General features: G+C 42.1%; 1 protein-coding gene across 1 annotated transcript; it reads right to left on the reverse strand.

Moving 5' to 3' along the window:
- Window positions 1-115: 115 nt before the first annotated feature.
- Window positions 116-22,627, reverse strand: bcl2l12 (BCL2 like 12). The gene is made up of 8 exons (XM_024013524.2): window positions 22,093-22,627; window positions 10,130-10,538; window positions 9,652-9,910; window positions 6,633-6,846; window positions 1,860-1,994; window positions 1,715-1,788; window positions 1,193-1,459; window positions 116-425 (listed from the first exon to the last, which is right to left on the reverse strand). The coding sequence occupies exons 2-8, from the start codon at window positions 10,534-10,536 to the stop codon at window positions 384-386; spliced, it is 1,398 nt and encodes a 465-aa protein (XP_023869292.1). The 5' UTR covers window positions 10,537-10,538; window positions 22,093-22,627; the 3' UTR covers window positions 116-383.
- Between the last annotated feature and the right edge of the window lie 930 nt (window positions 22,628-23,557).

Consider the following 23,557-nt stretch of genomic DNA (forward strand, 5'->3'; position numbering starts at 1 on the left):
GCTATCAAAAGTATACTATTTAATTATGATCTCCAGTCATAACACCAAGTAATGAAAACCAAACCAAAGACCACACTGTACACATTGGCTTTTGTAAAACACATTTATATAAAAACGTTGATAAAAAAAAAAAAGAAAAAAAAAAGAATTGTACAAGTACACATGATTCTCAGACAAACACAAGTGACATAATTCACGTGTCGTAGAGTTCTAAAAAGCTAATGCCTTCTCCGTCTCTCACCACAGGAGAAACTGAGGTCAGGAAGGGCCTTGAGTTGTACCTGACCTGATAGGACACAACTCCAAGCCTTAGTCATAGATTAGAGTTCACCGTTAAAAGGAAGTAGTGAGGATTTCCGAGCTGCCTTGATGGTGTAGGGTTGTCAGTCGCACTCCAAAATCTCTTCCAACTGGACAATACTTTCCTGCAGATGGAAAATGGGAGATGTGGGATTAGAAATGGAGGGAAAATCAGCACCAGATGCCTGCTGTGGTCAGTGACTTCTTCTGCCTCCTGGTGGTTGTGTTTGGAAACAACCTTTAAACTTTAGAACAGACAGAGGGCGCCAATGTCCACATTTACCTTTTTTAAAAGATGGGTTAGCTTACAATGTCACAAAAACGTTGCGCACGCTTCAATGGGGCAGAAGTCCATGTGTTGTTGCGATTCTGGATGGCCAGAAGGCTAGCAACAATGACAAGATGTCGCCAGGTGGGGAATCGTACGTAAGCTCGTTTCAGCTAGTTTTATCTTGTTCTTGATACCCTGTCTTGCTTTGAGGTGTTTCGACTGATGTTACTTCTATGCTGATATGGCCAGAATTTACTAGCTAACTAACCAACAACACAAAAATAGTGCTCATCGTGCAACTTTATTTATGTTTTCAGTAAACATTGGAGATGAAATATAGTTTACATGTTGTCAACAAAATAAGTGAACCCCGTCTGATTTGCCCCATAGTCTCGCACGTGTCAGTTTTGTTGCTCAACAACCAACCAGTCTATACAACCAAACAAGTTACTCTTATCAAATACATGTATATATTCTTCATATATTTAGCTGTTTAGGAGAAATGGAAAACAAACGCTGAGCTAAATCTGCATTAAAAGTTAGGGCTAACTTGCATTTTGCAAAAAGAGTTTAGAGATAGAGAGTTCTGATAGGGACAGGGCAATTGGAGCAAACACTTACCCATCCTCCATGGCTCTTCACCCAGGGGGCAAAGTTCTCCATATAGCGCTCTGCGTAGCCCTGCATGCGCTGCATCCCTGTCGCCGTGACGACACGCCGCGAGACCTCCATGGTGACGGCCACTCGTCTCAGCGTGGGGCTGCTGGAGGGAGGCGGCAGAGGTGAGGGCGTGGCCTGTTCCTGGCTGGCGAAGGTGTCCAGGAGCTTGGCGAAGGACGGGTATGAGAGACGGTTCAGCGTGGAGCGCAGGAAGGGGTCCGACTGGATCTGGGGGGGGAACACACAATACATGGGTATGTAGTTAGTAAAGGTGTACGTAGTAGAGGTATAGGTTGTTTGTAACGGTGTATGTAGTTAGTAAAGGTGTACGTAGTAAAGGTGTAGGTAGTTCGTAAAGGTGTAGGCAGGTAGTAAAGGTGTAGGTAGTTCGTAAAGGTGTACGCAGGTAGTTGGAAACTGTGTAGGTAGTTAGAAACTGCAGTGTCAGGTGATCTAGATCTAGTCCTACACCAGAAGTCTTACCTTGTAGTTGATGGCGTCCCCTTCCATAGACAGTACCTGGACCAGCTGGCGCACCATTTCTTCTTTGTCAGGTTCTGAGGACAGGAGAGATGGATAAAAAAAAAAAATAGCCATACAGCAGCATAGCATGTGTGTTTCCACTCACCAGGGGGAGGTTTGACCGGGGTGGTAGCAGGGCTGGGTCGTGGGCTGGACCTTTGGGGTCTCTTCATACTGTGGGACCGCTGAGCAATCCTGTCCAGAGTCTCAGCCACCTCCTCATAGAACTCAGGAGGGTGTGCTACAGAGAGGGATGGGAGGAGAGAACAGTAGGAGTGTAATAGAATGGGCCTCCAACTCTGGTCCTGGAGAGCTACTGGATGTTGCAGGCTTTAATTCCAGCTTTTGTTCCAACACTCCTGTTTGAAATAATCAACAAAAAATATGCATTGTCTTCAGTCTGGACATTCAACTTTGAATCAGGTGTGTTGCAGTGTTAATTTCGCCAACAACCTATTACTCCTAACAAAAACTAAATTACGATAACGAGACGCGCTGAAAAAAACGAACTATTACCAATTGCTTTTCATTTTAGGTGACGAAAATGTAACAAGACGAGAAGTCCACGTGAGACTAATAGACATTCACTTTGACATGAAGCTCATTTTCATCTGTTTTGTCCAATCATAAGCATGCATAGCTGTGTAGAATACATAATGCAATCCTCTCATTGATCGATAACATGTTTCTGTTGCGCGAGCTGATTGAGTTGATCTGGCTCTCCCACACACAGCTCCCAGCAGTGGTGGAAAAAGTACCCAATTGTCATACTGGAGTAAAAGTATAGATACCTTAATAGAAAGTTACTCAAGTAAAAGTGGAAGTCACCCAGTAAAATACTACTTGAGTAAAAGTCTAAAAGTATTTGGTTCTAAATATACTTAAGTATCAAAAGGAAAAGCATAAATAATTTCAAATTACTTATATTAAGCAAAGCAGACGGCACCATTTTCTTGTTTTTAAAATGTACAGATAGCCAGGGGTACACTCAGACATAATTTACAAAAGATTTGTGTCTAGTAAGTCCGCCAGATCAGAGGCAGAAGGGATGAGCAGGGATGTTATCTTGATAAGTGTGTGAATTGGACAATTTTCCTGTCCTGTTAAGCATTCAAAATGTAACGAGTACTTTTGGGTGTCATGGAAAATGTAGGGATTATACCTGTCTCTTATACACATCTAGATGTGTATAAGAGACAGCTATTTTGCCATAGGCGTTATTTTCATCTATGGCAATAGCGAGTTGCGGTTGCTTTTTCAGATTAGAAAAACACATGATTTTTGCTGAATATTATGAGTACAGTAATAATTCTGGCATTGTTGTAAAGCTCATATTCTCCCCTTTTCAAGGAAGTCATTTATTTACCCCCCTCCGACGGTTATGATGGGGAGAAAATCAGAGCTAAATTGTTTAACCTGTGGGCTTTATATCCTATAGCAGCTTATGGTTAAATCATCAAATCAAATCAAATCAAATTTTATTAGTCACATACACATGGTTAGCAGATGTTAATGCGAGTGTAGCGAAATGCTTGTGCTTCTAGTTCCGACAATGCAGTAATAACCAACAGTAATCTAACCTAACAATTCCACAACTACTACCTTACACACACACACAAGTGTAAAGGGATAAAGAATATGTACATAAAGATATATGAATGAGTGGTGGTACAGAACGGCATGGCAGATGCAGTAGATGGTATAGAGTACGGTATATACATATGAGATGAGTACTGTAGGGTATGTAAACATAAAGTGGCTAGTGGTACATGTATTACATAAAGATGGCAAGATGCAGTAGATGATATAGAGTACAGTATATACATATGAGATGGGTAATGTAGGGTATGTAAACATTGTATTAAGTGGCATTGTTTAAAGTGGCTAGTGGTACATTTTTACATAATTTCCATCAATTCCCATTTTTAAAGTGGCTGGAGTTGAGTCAGTATGTTGGCAGCGGCCGCTAAATGTTAGTGGTGGCTGTTTAACAGTCTGATGGCCTTGAGATAGAAGCTGTTTTTCAGTCTCTCGGTCCCTGCTTTGATGCACCTGTACTGACCTCGCCTTCTGGATGATAGCGGGGTGAACAGGCAGTGGCTTGGGTGGTTGTTGTCCTTGATGATCTTTATGGCCTTCCTGTGACATCGGGTGGTGTAGGTGTCCTGGAGGGCAGGTAGTTTGCCCCTGGTGATGCGTTCTGCAGACCTCACTACCCTCTGGAGAGCCTTACGGTTGTGGGCGGAGCAGTTGCCGTACCAGGCGGTGATACAGCCCGACAGGATGCTCTCGATTGTGCATCTGTAGAAGTTTGTGAGTGCTTTTGGTGACAAGCCGAATTTCTTCAGCCTCCTGAGGTTGAAGAGGCGCTGCTGCTTAATTACATCTAAGGCAGGCATTGGTTACAATGTTGCCAGCTAAGGTATACGAGGTGATTGATAGTAGACCTAGTTGGACAAGGCTATCTGAATGTGCACATGATGCACAAAAGAGGTAAATATTATTTAAGGTCCCACAGTTGACAGTGCATGTCAGAGCAAAAACCAAGCGATGAGGTTGAAGGAATTGTCCGTAGAGCTCCGAGACATGATTGTGTGGAGGCATAGTTCTGGGGAAGGGTACCAAAACATTTCTGCAGCATTGAAGGTCCCCAAGAACACAGTGGCCTCCATCATTCCTAAATGGAAGAAATTTGGAACCACCAAGACTCTTCCTAGAGCTGGCCGCCCGTCCAAACTGAGCAATATGTGGAGAAGAGCCTTAGTCGGGGAGGTGACCAAGAACACGATGGTCACAGAGAGCTCCAGATTTCCTCTGTGGAGATGGGTGAACCATCTCTGCAGCACTCCACCTCTCAGGCCTTTATGGTAGCCAGACAGAAGCTACTCCTCAGTTTAAGGCACATGACAGCCCGCTTTGAGTTTGCCAAAAGACACCTAAAGACTCTCAGACCATGATAAACAAGTTTCCCTGGTCTGATGAAACCAAGATTGAACTCTTTGTCCTGAATGCCAAGCGTCACATCTGGAGGAAACCTGGAACCATGCCTACGGTGAAACATGGTGGGGGTAGCATCATGCTATGGGGATGTTTTTCAGCGGCACGGACTGGGAGACCAGTCAGGATCGAGGGAAAGATGAACGGAGTAAAGTACAAAGAGATCATTGATGAAAACTTGCTTAGGACCTCAGACTAGGGCGAAGGTTCACCTTCCAACAGGACAACGAACCTAAGCACACAGCCAAGACAACGCAGGAGTGGCTTCAGGACAAGATTCTGAATGTCCTTGAGTGGCCCAGCCAAAGCCCAGACTTGAACCCGATCAAACATCTCTGGAGAGACCTGAAAATATCCTGACAGAGCTTGAGAGGATCTGCAGAGGAATTGGAGAAACTCCCCAAATACAGGTGTGCCAAGCTTGTAGCGTCATACCCAAGAAGACTCGAGGCTGTAATCGCTGACAAAAGGTGCTTCAACAAAGTACTGAGTAAAGGGTCTGAATACTTATGTACATGTAATATGTTATTTTTAATACATTAGAAAAAAAATCTAAACCTGTTTTTGCTTTGTTATTATGGTGTGTAGATTGATGAGGGAAAAAAATCTTTAATTCATTTTAGAATAAGGCTGTAACGTAAGAAAATGTGGAAGCGGTCTGAATACTTTCCAAATGCACTGTATGGATACATATCTTCAAACTCCATTTCCAAGACTCTAGCTGAAACAATATGGCCTATGAGCCAACGAGTTTGCATTAATGTTTTTTCCCATCCAACAGTGCCATAATGTGGCCAAACTCAACCATACTTTAAAAAAGGTTAGCTAGTCTCATATCCTTTTGAATGTATGCTAATTTCATCACTCTGAGTCAAACAGATCAAGAGATATAGAAATGTGCGTTATAGTGCCACCGTGTGGTTGACATGAAGGTGCTTGGATTTGTTGAGCCTTGACAGAGTTTGCAAAATATGTACCAAGTTTTGTTACAATATGAATATCCGTGACTGATTTATAGACCTTTGTGTGTGAGACCATGCCCACATGTTTAAAATAGGCACTAGCTGTTTTAGGTTGTAGTCTTAACTATTTTTACGTTGAGAGACATTGGTCCATAGATGCCACATGTCAAGTTTCATGCCAGAGAAGTAGCGTTTTAAGTGTTAACAAAATTCAAAATGGCGAAAAATTGATCATGGCGGACCTCATGGGTACCGAATTTTAGGACTCTAGCTCAAACGGGGTGAGGGGCATGAGCTTTCAAATGTAGCATTTTCAATTGTTTGTTATAGTGCCACCATTCGGCCAATTGGCATTGCATGAGAGGGTGTGGCCAATGGCCATTACCATCATGCAATTTTCATCCTCCTAGGCCTTATTATCATACAGGAATGTACATGTTAATTTTCCTTGACAAAAGAAGATGTATAATAATAATAATAACAATAATAAACAACAGCAAAAACAATAGGGTTTCACCCAGCTTCGCTGCTTGAACCCCTAATATGAATAATAATAAGTATAGCTGCAAATAGCAATGCCGTGACTCAAGTTGTGGGCTCACTGTGCCCCTTGGATGAGCTACCGCTGTACTAATTTTCAGGCTTGTCCAATATCAAAACTCAACATCAAACAGATCATGCAATGTGCTTTGATGTATTTTGGACTATTTTGAATTATGTACTTTAAAACGTCTACTTCACCAGAACCGCTAGGTACCAAATTTGGTATATAGCATCTATGTACCTATTTCTTCAACCACGACTCCAGCTCAAACAATATGGCCACTATGAGCCAATGGTGTTCGCTGCTGAACCCCTAATAAATGATACTTTGAGGCAAACATTCATTGCTGCCGACTGTTCGGTTCCAAAATACTTACTGGGAGAGATGACTGGCGCCCCGGGTACTGGCCCTACGCCGATGGTCAGTGTGGATGGCCTCTGAAGACGTGTCTCATCCTTGTCTTTATCCTTTTCTGGCTTCTTTCTTATGCTGAAGAAAGAGGAGATCTGGCTCTTCAACTTCTTTGCCTTTTTCTGCTGTTTCGGATCGTTCCCTTCTTCATCTGACATGGAGGGGAACCTAACGTCTTCCTGAGGTAATAGTAACAATGATGGATAATGTATGTATGCATGTATGTATACACATACACACTGTATAAGAACAGATAATCACAGCTTTGTACATATCATAACCACATTCCACAACTTATTACATTCCATAGTTTTCTGCTAGATTTCAGAGCAGCAGTTTTGCTCTAGGACCGATGTGGTCTTGTCTAGAATTTAAAACAGCAGCTAAAATCGGTCACAGGTCTTCTGTCTGACCTAAAACCCAACAAAACTCTTAAAATGTGGGATTGGGATACCAGCCAATTACAGTACCAGTCAAAAGTTTGTACACCTACTCATTCAAGGGTTTTTCTTTATTTGTATTATTTTCTACATTGTAGAATAATAGTGAAGACATCAAAACTATGAAATAACACACATGGAATCATGTAGTAACCAAAAAAAGTGTTAAACAAATCAAAATATATATTTACTCTTCACAGGAGCCACCCTTTGCCTCAATGACAGCTTTGCACACTCTTGGCATTCTCTCAACCAGCTTCACCTGGAATGCTTTTCCAACAGTCTTGAAGGAGTTCCCACATACGCTGAGCACTTGTTGGCAGATTTTCCTTCACTCTGCGTTACAACTCATCCCAAACCATCTCAATTGGGTTGAGGTCAGGTCATCTGATGCAGCACTCCATCATGGATGGCATATCGCTGAAGAATGCTGTGGCAGCCATGCTGGTTAAATCACTGACAGTTTCAACAGCAAAGCACCCCATCATACCTCCTTCTCCATGCTTCACGGTGGGAACCACACATGCAGAGATCATCTGTTCGCCTACTCTGCATCTCACAAAAACACAGCGGTTGGAACCAAAATTGGCCCAATCAATTCTCTTCTTCTTATTGGTGTAGTGGTTTCTTTGCAGCTATTCGACCATGAATGCCTGATTCACGCAGTCTCCTCTGAACAGTTGATGTTGAGATATATCTTTTACTTGAACTCTGTGAAGCATATATTTTTCGATGTAATTTCTGAGGCTGGTAACTCTAATGAACTTATCCTCAGCAGCAGAGGTAACTCTGGGTTTTCCTTTCCTGTGGCGGTCCTCATGAGAGCCAGTTTCACATAGCGCTTTATGATTTTTGCAACTGCACTTGAAGAAAGTGTAAAGTTCTTGACATTTTCCGTATTGACTGACCTTCATGTCTTAAAGTAATGATGGACTGTCGTTTTTCTTTGCTTATTTGAGCTGTTCTTGCCATAATATYGATTTGGTCTTTTACCAACTAGGACTATCTTCTGTATACCACCCCTAACTTGTCACAACACAACTGATTGGCTCAAACGTATTAAGGAAAGAAATTCAACAAATGAACTTTTAACAAGGCACACCTGTTAACCTCTTGGCGCACGGATCCCTTTAGCGGTATAATTGTCATCAATAACCGCTGAATTGCAGTGCGCCAAATAAAAAAACATGCTAAAAATATTTATATTCATGAAATCACAAGTGCAATATAGCAAAACACAGCGTAGCTTGTTGTTAATCCACCTGTTGTGTCAGATTTAGAAAATATGCTTTACAGCGAAAGCAATCCAAGCATTTGTGTGAGTTTATCGATCACTAGACAAAACATTACGAACACCTAGCAGCAATGTAGATTGGTCACGAAAGTCAGAAAAGCAATAAAATGAATCGCTTACCTTTGATGATCTTCGGATGTTTGCACTCACGAGACTCCCAGTTACACAATAAATGTTCCTTTTGTTCGATAAAGATGATTTTTATATCCAAAAACCTCCATTTGGTTTGCGCGTTATGTTCAGTAATCCACAGGCTCGTGCCGGTCTTGAAGGGCAGACGAAAATTCCAAATAGTATCCGTAAAGTTCGTAGAAACATGTCAAACGTTTTTATAATCAATCCTCAGGTTGTTTTTAACATAAATAAATCGATAATATTTCAACCGGAGGGTAAAATAATTCAATACAAGACAGAAATAAAATGTCGAGCTACGACATTCGCGCGCAAGAACTAATCAAGGACACTGGCGCGATTTGATAAATCGCGCAAATTTTTCAGAATAAAAGCTTGAAACTATGTCTAAAGACTGTTCACAACCTGTGGAAGCCATTGGAAAAGGAATCTGGTTGATATCCCTTTAAATGGAGGATAGGCAGGCAATGGAACAGGGATTTTTCAAAATAAGAGGCACTTCCGGGTTGGATTTCCTCAGGTTTTCACCTGCAAAATCAGTTCTGTTATACTCACAGACAATATTTTGACAGTTCTGGAAACTTTAGAGTGTTTTCTATCCTCATCTGTCAATTATATGCATATTCTAGCATCTGGGCCTGAGAAATAGGCCGTTTACATTGGGAACGTTATTTTTCCAAACATAGAAATTGTGCCTCCTAGCGTCAAGAAGTTAATTGAAATGCATTCCAGGTGACTACCTCATGAAGCTGGTTGAGAGAATGCCAAGAGTGTGCAAAGCTGTCATCAAGGCAAAGGGTGGCTACTTTGAAGAATCTCAAATATAAAATATATTTTGATTTGTCTAACACTTTTTTGGTTACTGCATGATTCCATATGTGTTATTTCATAGTTTTGATGTATTCACTAGTATTCCACAATGTAGAAAATAGTAAAAATAATGAAAAACCTTTGAATGAGTAGGTGTGTCTAAACCTTTGACTGGTACCCAATTTGTAAGTCGCTCTGGATAAGAGCGTCTGCTAAATGACTTAAATGTAAATGTACTGTATGTGACATGTCATTTCTTAGTACATTTTGAATAATGCGTTGTGATTAACAACGTGAATCCATCTCACCTCGAGTTGGTCTCTGAAGAAGCCTGGCAGGCCTGGGTTGGTTCGGTTTGGTCTTCCGTCCTTCTCCAAGGAGCCACCATTTTGTGTCTGGTCTGCACCACTGTCTTTAGCTGAGCGACGGAGGGGCAGGTTGGAGGGCCGTGGCTGCAGTCGTCTCTTAATGAGGTCCTTCAAGCCGTGTTTCTTCTCCTCTACTGAGCTGATTGCTTCATCCAGAGAGTCCCAGCCATTGTCCGGCCGCTTCCTAGACTCCTTTGCACTGGAAGGAAGAGACAGTGGAGATGGATAAAGAGGTAGGATGGTTGGATAGATTACAAAGAAAGATACCATTAAAAATAAAAGGTTAAAGAATATTGGGTGGCATTTAAAAAAAAATACAACTAGGATGAGGGTGAATGGCAGGGATGTGAGGTGATGGGGATGACAGGTAATAGCCTAGAMGGGGGGGGGGGGGGGGGCTACGTGAGAGAGTTGTTACCTGTACTTGTTGTGGTCTTTGTAGCTTCCCCCCACCGTCCCAAGTCGCTCGGCTGAAGGATTAGAGAGTGCGCTGCGGAGGAAAGCTTTCAGCACCAGACGAGTGTCTGCCTTGATCTCAACCAGAGAGATGGACGAGACAGAGGGGTTGGGAGAGGTAGGGTTGAGCGCATCAGTTGACATCACTGAGGGGTTGGGAGAGGTAGGATTGAGCGCATCAGTTGACATCACTGAGGGGTTGGGGGAGGTAGGGTTGAGCGCATCAGTTGACATCACTGAGGGGTTGGGAGAGGTAGGGTTGAGCGCATCAGTTGACATCACTGAGGGGTTGGGAGAGGTAGGTTTGAGCGCATCAGTTGACATCACTGAGGGGTTGGGAGAGGTAGGGTTGAGCGCATCAGCTGACATCACTGAGAGAGCAAGAGAGAGAAATGTTATTGGCCTATACCTGACATTTTTTGTGTCTTAGGAGTTGCTATACTGCATACTACAAGTGCATGGTTAAAGTCAACTCCAAAGGCAGCCCCAACCTAAAGACACCAACCCTTTCATTAGTTATGGGATTTGATTTGAACTTCTATCGCTTTTATTGACTGACTGACTGACAGACAGACTGACCGTATGTAGCCTAGATCTGTCATGCTTCCACAGATGGGTTAGCTGACAATGTCACAAAAACGATGTGCATGCTTCAATGGGGCAGAAGTCAGTGAGTTGTGATTCTGGATGGCCAAATAGCTACCAAAAGTTACAAGAAACTGCTTTGTGGGGAATCGTAAGTGACAAATTTCAGCTAGTTTTAATGTTGTTCTTGACACCATGTCTTGTTTTGAATGATTTCATGACAATTCTAATATGGCAAAACATTTGCTAGCTAACTAACCAACAACTGTAACAATGTATTTGAGACAACAAGTGCTCATAGTGCAAATGTATTTATGTTTTCAATAAACGTTGAAGAAACATAGTTTACAGTCTGTTTTTCCCCATAGTTGCGGTTGTGTTGCTAATGGAACAGTCTTTGTTTCTACCTGAATACGTCAGTGACAAACACCATGGCTGATGCCATGGCACTCATAGGGAAGTGAAAGCAATGCCGTACACAAACACATGGCTGGAGAATCCAGTCTATCCACATTTCAATCATTCTACACACAAGAGTTCGAACACCTCCGCCTCGAACACCAGTGTCGCTAACATTTACACATACATACACGTTTTAGTCATTAAATCTATGCAACCTACACAATCAGGGAAGTCAGAGTTCCTGAATTCCTAATCAGACCTTGTAGTCGTGGCAGATAATATTCACATTTTTGGTGACTTTAATATTCACATGGAAAAGTCCACAGACCAACTCCAAAAGGCTTTCGGAGCCATCGACTCAGTGGGTTTTGTCCAACATGTCTCCAGACCTACTCATTGCCACAGTCATACCCTGGATCTAGTTTTGTCCCGTGGATAAATATTGTGGATCTAAAATGTTTTTCCTCAAAATCCTGGACTAAATTAGACCACCATTTTATTACGTTTGCAATCGCAAAACAAATAACCTCCTCAGACCCCAACCAAGGATCATCAAAAGGCATGCTATAAATTATCGGACAACCCAAAGATTGCTAGATGACCTTCCAGACTACCTCTACCTACCCAAGGACGCCGGAGTAAAAAAAGAAAATACATTTTTTAATTGGTTAACCACCTAACTGGGAATCTAAATTGAACCTTTAACCTCTCTTGGGCACGTGAGACGGTAGCGTCCCACCTCTTCAACAGCCAGTGAAACTGCTGGGKGCCAAATTCAAATACAGAAATACTCATTATAAAAATTCWGAAAACAAAACATATTTTACATAGGTTTAAAGATTAACGTCTTGTGAATCCAACCACGGTGTCAGATTTAAAAAATGCTTTACGGCGAAAGCATACCWTACGATTATTTGAGAACATAGCCCACTAGACAAATTATTACAAACAGTAGCCAGCCAGATAGAACAGTTACAATTTAGAAATAGAGATCAAATTAATCCTTTACCTTTGATGATCTTCATATGGTTGCACTCAGCAGACATTAATTTACTCAATAAATGTTCCTTTTGTTCAACACAGTCTCTTTATACCCAAAAACCTGTTTTGTTCGCGCGTTTCTTCAGTAATCCACAGGCTCAAACGCAGTCAAAACAGGAAGACAAAAAAATCCAAATTGTATCCGTAAAGTTCCTAGAAACATGTCAAACGATGTTTATATTCAAACCTCAGGTTGTTTTTAGCCTAAATAATCAATAATATTTCAACCGGACAATAACGCCGTCAATATAAAATGTAAACAAGAAACGCACTCTCTCGGTTGTGCGCAGGAAAAAGCTCTGTGAAACTTTAGGGTCCACTCATTCAGTCTGCTCTTACTTCCTCATTTTTCAGAATACAAGACTGAAACACTTTCTAAAGACTGTTGACATCTAGTGGAAGGCATAGAAACTGCAATTTGAGTCCTAAGTCAATCGATACTGTAATGGCATTGAATAGAAAACTACAAAACCAAAAAGAAACGACTTCCTGAATGGATTTTTCTCAGGTTTTCACCTGCCAAATCAGTTCTGTTATACTCACAGACACTATTTTAACAGTTTTGGAAACTTTAGAGTGTTTTCTATCCAAATCTATCAGTTATATGCAGATCATATCTTCAGGGCCCGAGAAACAGGCAGTTTAATTTGGGCATGCATTTCATCCAAAATTCCGAATGCTGCCCCCTACCCTAGAGAAGTTAATACCCGAGCCCTGAAGCAAGCTTCCAGAAAATAGGAACGGAAATGGCGCTCCGCCAAACTGGAAGTCTTCCAACTAGCTTGGAAAGACAGTACCATGCAATATCGAAGAGCCCTCACTACTGCTGCTCGATCATCCTATTTTTTCAACTTAATTGATACGGTCTCAAAGCTAACTAAAGAGCAGCATTCCCCAAGAGAAGATGGCTTTCACGTCAGCAGTGATGAATTCATGAACTTCAATGAAAAGATCATGATCATTAGAAAGCAAATTACGGACTACTCTTTGAAAGTAGTTTTCAAAGAGTAGTCCGTAAGTTTTTTAATCCTGTATGTCTTGACACATTCATGGCAATAGTCATGGCCTCTAAACCTTCCATCTGCAAACTGAACACTATTCCAAATAAACTACTGAAAGAGCTACTTCCTGTGCTTGGCCCTCCTATGTTGAACATAATAAATTGCTCCATACCCACCGGATGTGTACCACATCACTAAAAGTGCTAGTAATAAAGCCTGTCTTGAAAAAGCCAAACCTTGACCCAGAAAATGTTTTATTTTTTAAATAAAAAAATAGGCCTATATCGAATCTCCAATTGCTCTCAACATTTTTTGAGAAAGCTGTTTCCCAGCAACTCACTGCCATCCTGAAGACAAATGATGTATACTAAAACACTTCAGTCTGGTTTTACAGCCCATCATAGCACTGAGACTGCACTCATGAAGGTGGTAAATTACTTTTAAATGGCGCCAGACCAAGGCTCTGCATCTGTCCTCGTGCTCCTAGACCTTAGCGCTGCTTTTGACACCATCGATCACCACATTGTTTTGGAGAGATTGGAAACCCTAATTGGTCTACCCGGACAAGTTCTTGCCTGGTTTAGAAAGATATCTGTTTGTCTCCGTGTATGGTTTATCCTCTGACAAATCAATTCTAAGTTTCAGTGTTCCTCAAGGTTCAATTTTAGGACCACTATTGTTTACACTATATATTCTACTTCTTGGTGATGTCATTCAGAAACACAATGTCAACTTTCACTGCTATGCGGACGACACACAGTTGTACATTTCGATGAAACATGGTGAAGCCCCAAAATTGCCCTCCCTGGAAACCTGTGTTTCAGACATAAGGAAGTGGATGGAAGCACATGTTTTACTTTTAAACTCGGACAAAACATAGATTATAGTTCTAGGTCCCAAGAAATAAAGTGAATTGCTGTTGGATCTGACAATTAATATTGATGGTTGTACAGTTGTCTCAAATAAAACTGAAGAACCTCTGCGTTACTCTAGACCCTGAGTTCTCTTTTGACGAACATATAAAGAATATTTCAAGGACAGCTTTGAAAAAAAAAAAAAATTGTCCAAAAATTACGCAGAAAAGCTCATCCATGATTTTGTCACTTCTAGATTAGACTACTGTAATGCTCTACTCTCCGGCTACATGGATAAGGGCACTAAACAAACTTCAGTTAGTGCTAAACACTGCTGCTAGAATCTCGACTAGAACCAAAACATTTGATCATATTACTCTAGTGCTAGCCTCTCTACACTGGCTTCCTGTTAAGGCTAGGACTGATTTCAAGGTCCGGATTTGCGTCCCGTCAGGCTCGTGCGGTGGAGGAGATCTTTGTGGGCTATACTCCTTGTCTCAGGGTAGTAAGTTGGTGGTCTGTTGATATCCCTCTATTGGTGTGGGGGCTGTGCTTGGCAAAGTGGGTGGGGTTATATCCTGCCTGTTTGGCTCTGTCCGGGTGTATCGTCGGACGGGGCCAGTGTTCCCCGACTGTTCCCCGTCAGTCTGTTATATCTTGTGTAATTCTCCTGTCTTACCTGGTGTCCTGTGTGAATTTAAGTATGCTCCCTCTAATTCTCGCTCTCCCTCCCTCCCCTCCCGGAGGATCTGAGCCCTAGGACCATGCCTCAGGAAGGAGTCATCTCGTCGTGTTGCTGCTGCAGTTTCAACTATTCTGCCTGCGGCTATGGAACCCTGACCTGTTCACCGGACGTGCTACCTGTTGTTTTTGATTCTCTCTCTCTACCGCACCTGCTGTCTCAACCTCTGATTGACCCTGCTGGTCATCTATGAACATCTTGAAGAACAATCTGGCCTTAAAACCTCTCTAAGCTAGGGGGCGGTATTTTCACGTCCGGATGAAAAGTGTGCCCAAAGTAAACTGCCTGCTACTCAGGACCAGAAGCTAGGATATGCATGTTATTATTAGATTTGGATAGAAAACACTCTGAAATTTCTAAAACTGTTTGAATCATGTCTGTGAGTGTAACATAACTTATTTGTCAGGCGAAACCCCGAGGACAAACCACCCAGGATTTTTTGGTTGTTGAGGTCACTCTTTTCAATGGGTTTTCTATGGGGATCTAGATTTCTAAGGCACTTGCTTGCAGTTCCTATCGCTACCACTGGATGTCAACAGTCTTTAGAAATTGGTTGATGTTTTTCCTTTGAGTAATGAAGAAGTATTGCTGTTCAGAACGAGGGTCGAGTGAAGTGTACTGTTAGGGGCGCGCGACCTGAAAGCTCGCTCCACTTTGTTTTTATCCGCTATTGAACGCAGTTTATCCCGTCTTAAATTTGATCGATTATTTATGTTAAAAAATACCTAAAGTTGTATTAGGAAAGTTGTTTGAAATGTTTGGACAAAGATTACAGGTAATTTATTAGATATTTTGTAGTCATGTTGCGCGAGTTGGAACCAGTGTTTTTCTGGATCAAACGCGCCAAATAAATGGACATTTTGTATATATAACGACATAATTAATTGAACAAAAGGACCATTTGTGGTGTTTATGGGACATATTGGAGTGCCAACAGAAGAAGCTCGTCAAAGGTAAAGCATGAATTATATCGTTATTTCTGAGTTTTGTGTCGCGCCTGGCGGGATGAAATATGATTTTCTGTGTTTGTTTGATGGGGTGCTGTCCTCAGATAATAGCATGGTTTGCTTTTGCCGTAAAGCCTTTTTGAAATCTGACACGGTGGCTGGATTAACAAGAAGTAAAGCTTTAATTTGGTGTATTGCACTTGTGATTGTATGAAAGTTAAATATTTCTAATAATTMTATTTGAATTTGGCGCTCTGCCATTTCACCGGATGTTGTCAAATCGATCCCGTTAACGGGATTTGATCCCTAAGAAGTGGCCATGTACTATCTCCACCCAGCACAGCCAGAAGAGCACTGGCCACCCCCCATTATATTGTATAGAATGTTTTTTTGTTTTTTTACCGAAACCAGTTATATTTTAATAATCGAACTGAAACGACTAATCGCTCAGCACTATCGGTGTGTATGTGTGGTTGTTTGATTAATCTAARGGCCAAGGGCGCAACTGTCACCCCATATTTCACCCCACATTCTAAAATTGCATGTGTCCCCCTCAGTGTTATCATTACACTGATACAAAAAAATGCCATCGGTGAGCTTTAGGAACATCTGGACGCCTCCGAGTGGTCAGGTAGGCGGTTTCAGCCGGCTGGATTTAGGACCACGCAGACATCACAGAGCTTGCGGACAGGCTGTGTGAAGGCAAAGCTTCTGACCAGCACGGTGCTGCTGTCTGCAGCTGCTGTCTCTGTGTGTTGCACTTTTTCTCAGAGTTGTAAAAGCAGAGCAGAGCAGAAACAGGCTACTCTTTATTTGACTGATGTAGCTGGCAAGGCAACTGCTGTCAGCAGTTTATTATTATTGTTTATTCCCAGTGATGATCTAAAAGTGTAACTGACATGTAATGTTAGCTAATGTTTCATCCCCTCTCGACTGAAGGTCTGTCTGAAGAGAATGAACTAGCTAGTAGCTACCACAGCCAGTTCAGCTCTAGCTATCTGTCAGATAGCAGTATCTAACAGCTGTTGTGTGTATGGAAATGTTTTGATGGCTTTTTGTCCCGTTTCACCTGAAGTAAATTAACTTGGATACTTTTCGCCAGTTGAAGTACCATTAGAGCTAGCCAAAAGTTGGCTTAAATGAATCACACTAGACCTGAAAGCAGACAATGAAACCTGCGGGCAAATGATTGAAAACCGATATACTGACATTTGACAGCGCAATATTATATTTGAGTCAGTATAGCAATGTAACATTATTGATCTGTCAGTTTCCGTAGCTAATTCCCTACTTTTCACACTGACACAGTATAAACATATGCTGGTGCGGTTGGCCCTGGGTTCCTCCTAATGCAAGACAATGCTAGACCTCATGTGGCTGGAGTGTGTCAGCAGTTCCTGCAAGAGGAAGGCATTGATGCTATGGACTGGCCCGCCCGTTCCCCAGACCTGAATCCAATTGAGCACATCTGGGACATCATGTCTCGCTCCATCCACCAACGCCACGTTGCACCACAGACTGTCCAGGAGTTGGCGGATGCTTTAGTCCAGGTCTGGGAGGAGATGCCTCAGGAGACCATCCACCACCTCATCAGGAGCATGCCCAGGCGTTGTAGGGAGGTCATACAGGCACGTGGAGGCCACACACACTACTGAGACTCATTTTGACTTGTTTTAAGGACATTACATCAAAGTTGGATCAGCCTGTAGTGTGGTTTTCCACTTTAATTTTGAGTGTGACTCCAAATCCAGACCTCCATGGGTTGATAAATTTGATTTCCATTGATAATTTTTGTGTGATTTTGTTGTCAGCACATTCAACTGTGTAAAGAAAAAAGTATTTAATAAGAATATTTCATTCATTCAGATCTAGGATGTGTTATTTTAGTGTTCCCTTTATTTTTTTGAGCAGTGTATATTTTTAAGGACAGGATTACCTACACATACTAACCAGCTCAAATTGACAGAAGCTGGCTATATGGCAAACCAATCCGAACTCATCTCTCGGCATGTCCAGCCCACTCATTAGGTTATTTTTCTGTGGTTAAAACAACTAGGCTCGTAATTTAACAATTGTATTTGTAATTACAGATGGCATACAAGTATGTTAATAAGGCACATGAAAGTTCACGTTCCAGAAGGCATTTCTGCCAAAGAAAATGCATTTAGATATATATATATATATTTTAAATAAAGTTTACGTTCAAATGACTCTCCTGTGAAGTAGTGACCCGCGACATACGCCTAGTTTCCTGAAACGAGTCAAATGTACATAAGTATTCTGACCATTTATTCAGTACTTTGTTGAAGCACATTGGGCAGCGATTACAGCCTTTTAGTCTTCTTGGGTATGACGCTACAAGCTTGGCACACCTGTATTTGGGGAGTTTCTCTGATTCTTCTCTGGAGATCCTCTCAAGCTGTCAGGTTGGATGGGGAGTGTTGCTGAGAGATGTTCATGTCCGGGCTCGAGAGAGATATTCATGTCCGCGCTCTGGCTGGGCCACTCAAGGACATTCAGAGACTTGTCCCGAAGCCACTCCTGCGTTGTCTGGGCTGTGTGCTTAGGGTCATTGTCCTGTTGGAAGGGTAACCTTCGCCCCATTCTGAGGTCCTGAGCCTTCTGGAGTAGGTTTTCAACAAGGATCTCTGTACTTTGCTCCGTTCACCTTTGCCTCGATCCTGATTAGTCTCCCAGTCCCTGAAAAACATCCCCACAGCATGATGCTGCCACCACCATGCTTCACTGTAGGGATGGTGCCAGGTTTCCTCCAGATGTGACACTTGGCATTCAGGCCAAAGAGTTCAATCTTGGTTTCATCAGACCAGGGAAACTTGTTTCTCATGATCTGAGAGTCCTTTAGGTGCCTTTTGGCAAACTCCAAGCAGGCTGTCATGTGCCTTTTACTGAGGAGTTGCCACTACCATAAAGGCCTTTTGGAGTGCTGCAGAGATGGTTCTTCTTCTGGAAGATTCTTCCATCTCCACAGAGGAACTCTGGAGCTCTGCCAGAGTGACCATCAGGTTCTTGGTCACCTCCCTGACTAAGGTCCTCCCCCGATTCCTCAGTTTAGCCGGGCGGCGGGCTCTAGGAAGAGTCTGGGTGGTTCCAAACTTCTTCCATACAAGAATGATGAAGGCCACTGTGTTCTTGGGGACCTTCAATGCTGCAGAAATGTTTTGGTACCCTTCCCCAGATCTGTGCTTCGACACAATCCTGTCTCGAAGCTACGGACAAGTCCTTCAACCTCATGGCTTGGTTTTTGCTCTGACATGCACTGTTAACTGTGGGACCTTAAATAGACCGGTGTGTGCCTTCCCAAATCATGTCCAATCAATGGAATTTACCACAGGTGGACTCCAATCAAGTTGTAGAAACAATGGAAAAAGGATGCACCTGAGCTCAATTGAGTCTCATAGAAAAGGATCTGAATACTTATGTAAATAAGGTATTTCTGTTTTTTATTCTAAAAGCCTGTTTTCGCTTTGTCATTATGGGGTGCTGTGTGTAGATTGATGAGAAATGTTTCATTTAATCAATTTTAGAATACGGCTTTAACGTAACAAAATGTGGAAAAAGGGAAGGGGTCTGAATACTTTCCGAATGCACTGTATTTGTATATGTTATGATCTTGAACAGGCTGGCTGAATTCTGGCAAAGTGTATGTTATTTTAGCTCAGCATGTTTAAAGATTCTCTATTTTCCCTGTTTTTGTTTGCTTGATACTGGATTGATACAGTTGATACTGGAGACTTATCAGAAGAAACTGTTTAAGCTAGCATTTATAGCGGCAAACAATGCATGGCAGAAATGTCACGTTATGTATCACTAGATCTGATTTATTATAAGATTAAGAGTATACTGTGCAACTTTCATAATGGACTAGCCTACTGTAAAAGGGGTCTGTATTGAAAATGAGTTGGTTTTTTTGAGCAGTCAAATATATATATATTTTTTTCATGGCACACGAGACACCAGTTTTATTTGCGCCTGTCTCAGTGGATTAATCCATTGAGGAGGCTGCGGCGATGCCACGGTCCAAGAATATGGGGATTGTGGCTCAGAGGCACGTCTCTCCAGAATGCACTCTCACGCAATTTTGTGGGTATTCATTGTTTCATAGCAAACAGTGCACACAATGAAGTTATGTCTATCAATTACCCATTACATACTGTACATAACCAATAGTAGCCTACAAATACTGTTAATTCCCATTATTTCTAATCTGCAATGTGTGTTAGGTTATTTCTGTTAATGCATTAAATATATTATTATTGGCCTCCCGGGTGGCGCAGTGGTCTAGGGCACTGCATCGCAGCGCTAGCTGTGCCACCAGAGACTCTGGGCTCGCGCCCAGGCTCTGTCGCAGCATGGCGCGACCGGGAGGTCCGTGGGGCGATGCACAATTGGCCTAGTGTCGTCCGGGTTAGGGAGGGTTTGGCCGGTAGGGATAACCTTGTCTCACTGCGCACCAGCGACTCCTGTGGCGTGGCGGGCCGGGCGCAGTGCACGCTAACCAAGGTGCACGGTGTTTCCTTCGACACGTTGGTGTGGCTGGCTTCCGGGTTGGATGCGCGCTGTGTTAAGAAGCAGCGCGGCTTGGTTGGGTTGTGTTTCGGAGGACGCATGGCTTTCGACCTTCGTCTCTCCCGAGCCCGTACGGGAGTTGTAGCGATGAGACAAGATAGTAACTACTAACAATTGGATACCACAAACATTGGGGAGAAAAAGGGGGTAAAAAAAATATATATAATAAACAAATATATATATATATTATTATTAGTCATTTACCGTTTGTTCTCATTGTCGGAGTGGACAAGTTTTTGTTTATTTCATTACATATACGAGTTGTCAAATTATTCATTGTCTTTTGTTTGAAACCCTCCTGTCAATGGACAGCGTAAGGACGCGCATCTGATTATGCATATAGACGTAGGACATGGCCTGCGTGCAAATGTAGACCAATACATGTGGCCATTTGGGGATGTCTGATAGTATTTCTGATTGTCTTAACTCACCACCACTAATGAGCTGTGGAGCTTCTCAAAGTAATGTCTCTTCACCTCAAACAGCAAGTAAACAAAATCTGTTTTTAGAATCAACTTAGAAAGACTATAGTTCCTCAAAGTATTTGAACAACATTTCCAGCTCTCTCCCTTTCGATAAACACTCGGCATGAAAGGGAAAAATGTAATGGAAACGTCATAAAATACCTGATTACTTATTTTCCTTTGCACAAATAGTCTACAGGTGTGTCCGTCCTGAGCTCACTGGCATGGGAAACTGAGGGCACAGAATATTTTATACAATGTTTCAAGTTTGCTAGCACGAGTTTTGGGGAGACCCAGTTGATACAATGTTACAATGTTTCAAGATAATTGCAGACAGGCCATGCTTAGCCAATTTGATTTATAGGATATTTATTTTTATCAGGATATTTTCTACCTGCAAGCTGCAATGTTTGTGTGTGTTGGCTTTATGTAGGTTATTATTACATATTTGGCAATGTAGATTAACCACAGACAATGATTTTGAGATACAAAGACTTCTATAAATTAAATGAAACTGTTCCACAAAAATGTGCATATGAAAATCATAACTGGCACGCAGATTGGTATAAACGGAAAGATCAATTGGCACTTCAAATGGAAAAGGTTTCCGACCACTGATATAGCCTATTAACGGAAACTTCAGGAGGGAAGGCCAGCAGCAGCGGGTGAAGGACGGTCGGGAATAGGTTTTTTTCCTTCTGGTTAGGCTATCTCTGGCTCCCTCGAGTCATGTGTGGGTCTTCGATATTTAATCAAACAGCATCAGACAAGTTCAGTACGTACAATTGATTTTGTTAAAACACACAGGGTGCGTCTATAAATGGAAAAATACACYTTTTAAAATGAAAGAAGACTAATCTTGGTGGACCAATTTTTTTTTGTGTGTTCGGGACAGCCTTAGTAGAAACGCAGGAAATGAGCTTTAGATGCACAAACAACAAATTCTGAGGGAGGACCCCATTCCCCCTACTTCTAAAACCAAAGTTGCGCCCCTGCTAATGTCTGTAGTAAATAAGGATATTACTTAGTCCAAGAACTTCGTGCCAGCATCTTATCAGACTGTCTAAACTGTCACCACGCCCTCTCCTTTCTTTAGTCATGGCATGCACGTATCAGTTCAGGTGGTATCTGTGGCATGAATGTTCACAAGGCTACACTTGACTTACTTAATCTTTTCAAAAATGGAAATGTGCAACTCTACATTGGTCATCGGCACACCACTAACACCCACTGATGTTTGAATGGCTGAACACCGGACCGAAAGTCCCTCAAAATATGCGGCCACTTAAATATTAACGTTACCTGTGGTGGTTCGGCCCTCACTGCTCCACGCCGAATCGGAGTCCTCATAAGCAAAACGTCCCAGTGAGTAATAATAACTTTTCTAAAATATAATTAAAAAAAATATATATAGTGCTAAGCGTTCATCTCCTCTCCACTCCACTTCTTCAACTTCAAGCTAGCAACAGCAGGCTATCGCTGTAAAGTTGTATTAATTCGATAGAAGACTAAGACATATATAGCTAGCTAACGTTACATGTTTTCATTCGCTTCCACTATTGTCAGTCCTCACAGAATGCTCTTCATATTTGTCTACTTCTTATCCAGTCTTGCTAGCTACTTTTGTGGGTGAATTTCAAGTCAACCGCTCTTGATCAAATGAAACTCGAAGTTCCAGTTTTCCGCATATCCAAACTGAGACAAATTACGTCAAAGACAGTACAGTATGAAGATAGGCAGAAATTACTTCTCCAATAGAAATCCCCGATCCCCACTTGAGCCGCGTTCAACTACTAGTCGGAACTAGGAAACTCGGAAATGTCAAAAATGCTACAATCACAAATAGAACAATGAGACAGATATTTCACTGGACGTATAAATGTGAAGCACCCCTTTGGCGTTTCCACTCACTACCAAATATAGTAGTAATAGGAAGCCCATTGGCCGGCACTGGGAGAATATAGAACGAGATGGATTTTGGCAGAGATTCTGCAAATTTTCTCATCAATGAAACATTTGATCTCAATACAGTTTTTCTGTCACCAAAACTAGAATCCGTGCCGAACAGAGTGGACAACGTTTTGTAAACGTTTACTCAAAACAATTACAATTGTTTAGAAGGAGTGCCAAAGCGAATTGTGTTATTGCACACGCTCACTTCAAAGAGTCGTTCCCTGACGGAAATATGCAAAAGTTGCTAGAACGCGCCAATAGGATCTCGCTAGCTCGTGCTTGGCTCCGCCCACCTCTTGCTTGTTCTGCCCACTATGACTAATTTGTTCCCGTTGGAAACAACAGGCTGTGGTCTATCTTAGTTGTAAAAATCTTTGATAAAACTGGTTGTAGTTATACATGTGCCTCGTTCAATGAATCAGGAAGTTGGAAATTAGTTTCCTAGTTCCGACTAGCATTGAACACGGCATTATAGGACGTCATTGTGAAGTTGGCTAGCTAATGGTGCTTTCAAGACAACTGTGAACTCGGAAAAAAAACGAATTCGGAAAGTCAGAGCTCTAGAAAAGGGTCAGAGTTCGAAATTTGGAATTCCGCATTCAAAACGAATTTTCTCAGTCTGAGTTTTTTTTCTCCAGAGTTCACAGTGCTCTTGGATGCACTGAATATGGAAGTCGGAGATTTTCCAGTTCCGAGTTCCCAGTTGTTGTGAACGCGGCATAAACTCATGCGTAGACCATAGGCGGAAATCCCAAGGGGGACACGACCCCCCCATCCTGGGAAAAATATGATTTGTCCCCCCAATATATCACTG

Source organism: Salvelinus sp. IW2-2015, linkage group LG20, assembly GCF_002910315.2.
Source record: "Salvelinus sp. IW2-2015 linkage group LG20, ASM291031v2, whole genome shotgun sequence".
Lineage (NCBI taxonomy): Eukaryota > Metazoa > Chordata > Actinopteri > Salmoniformes > Salmonidae > Salvelinus > Salvelinus sp. IW2-2015.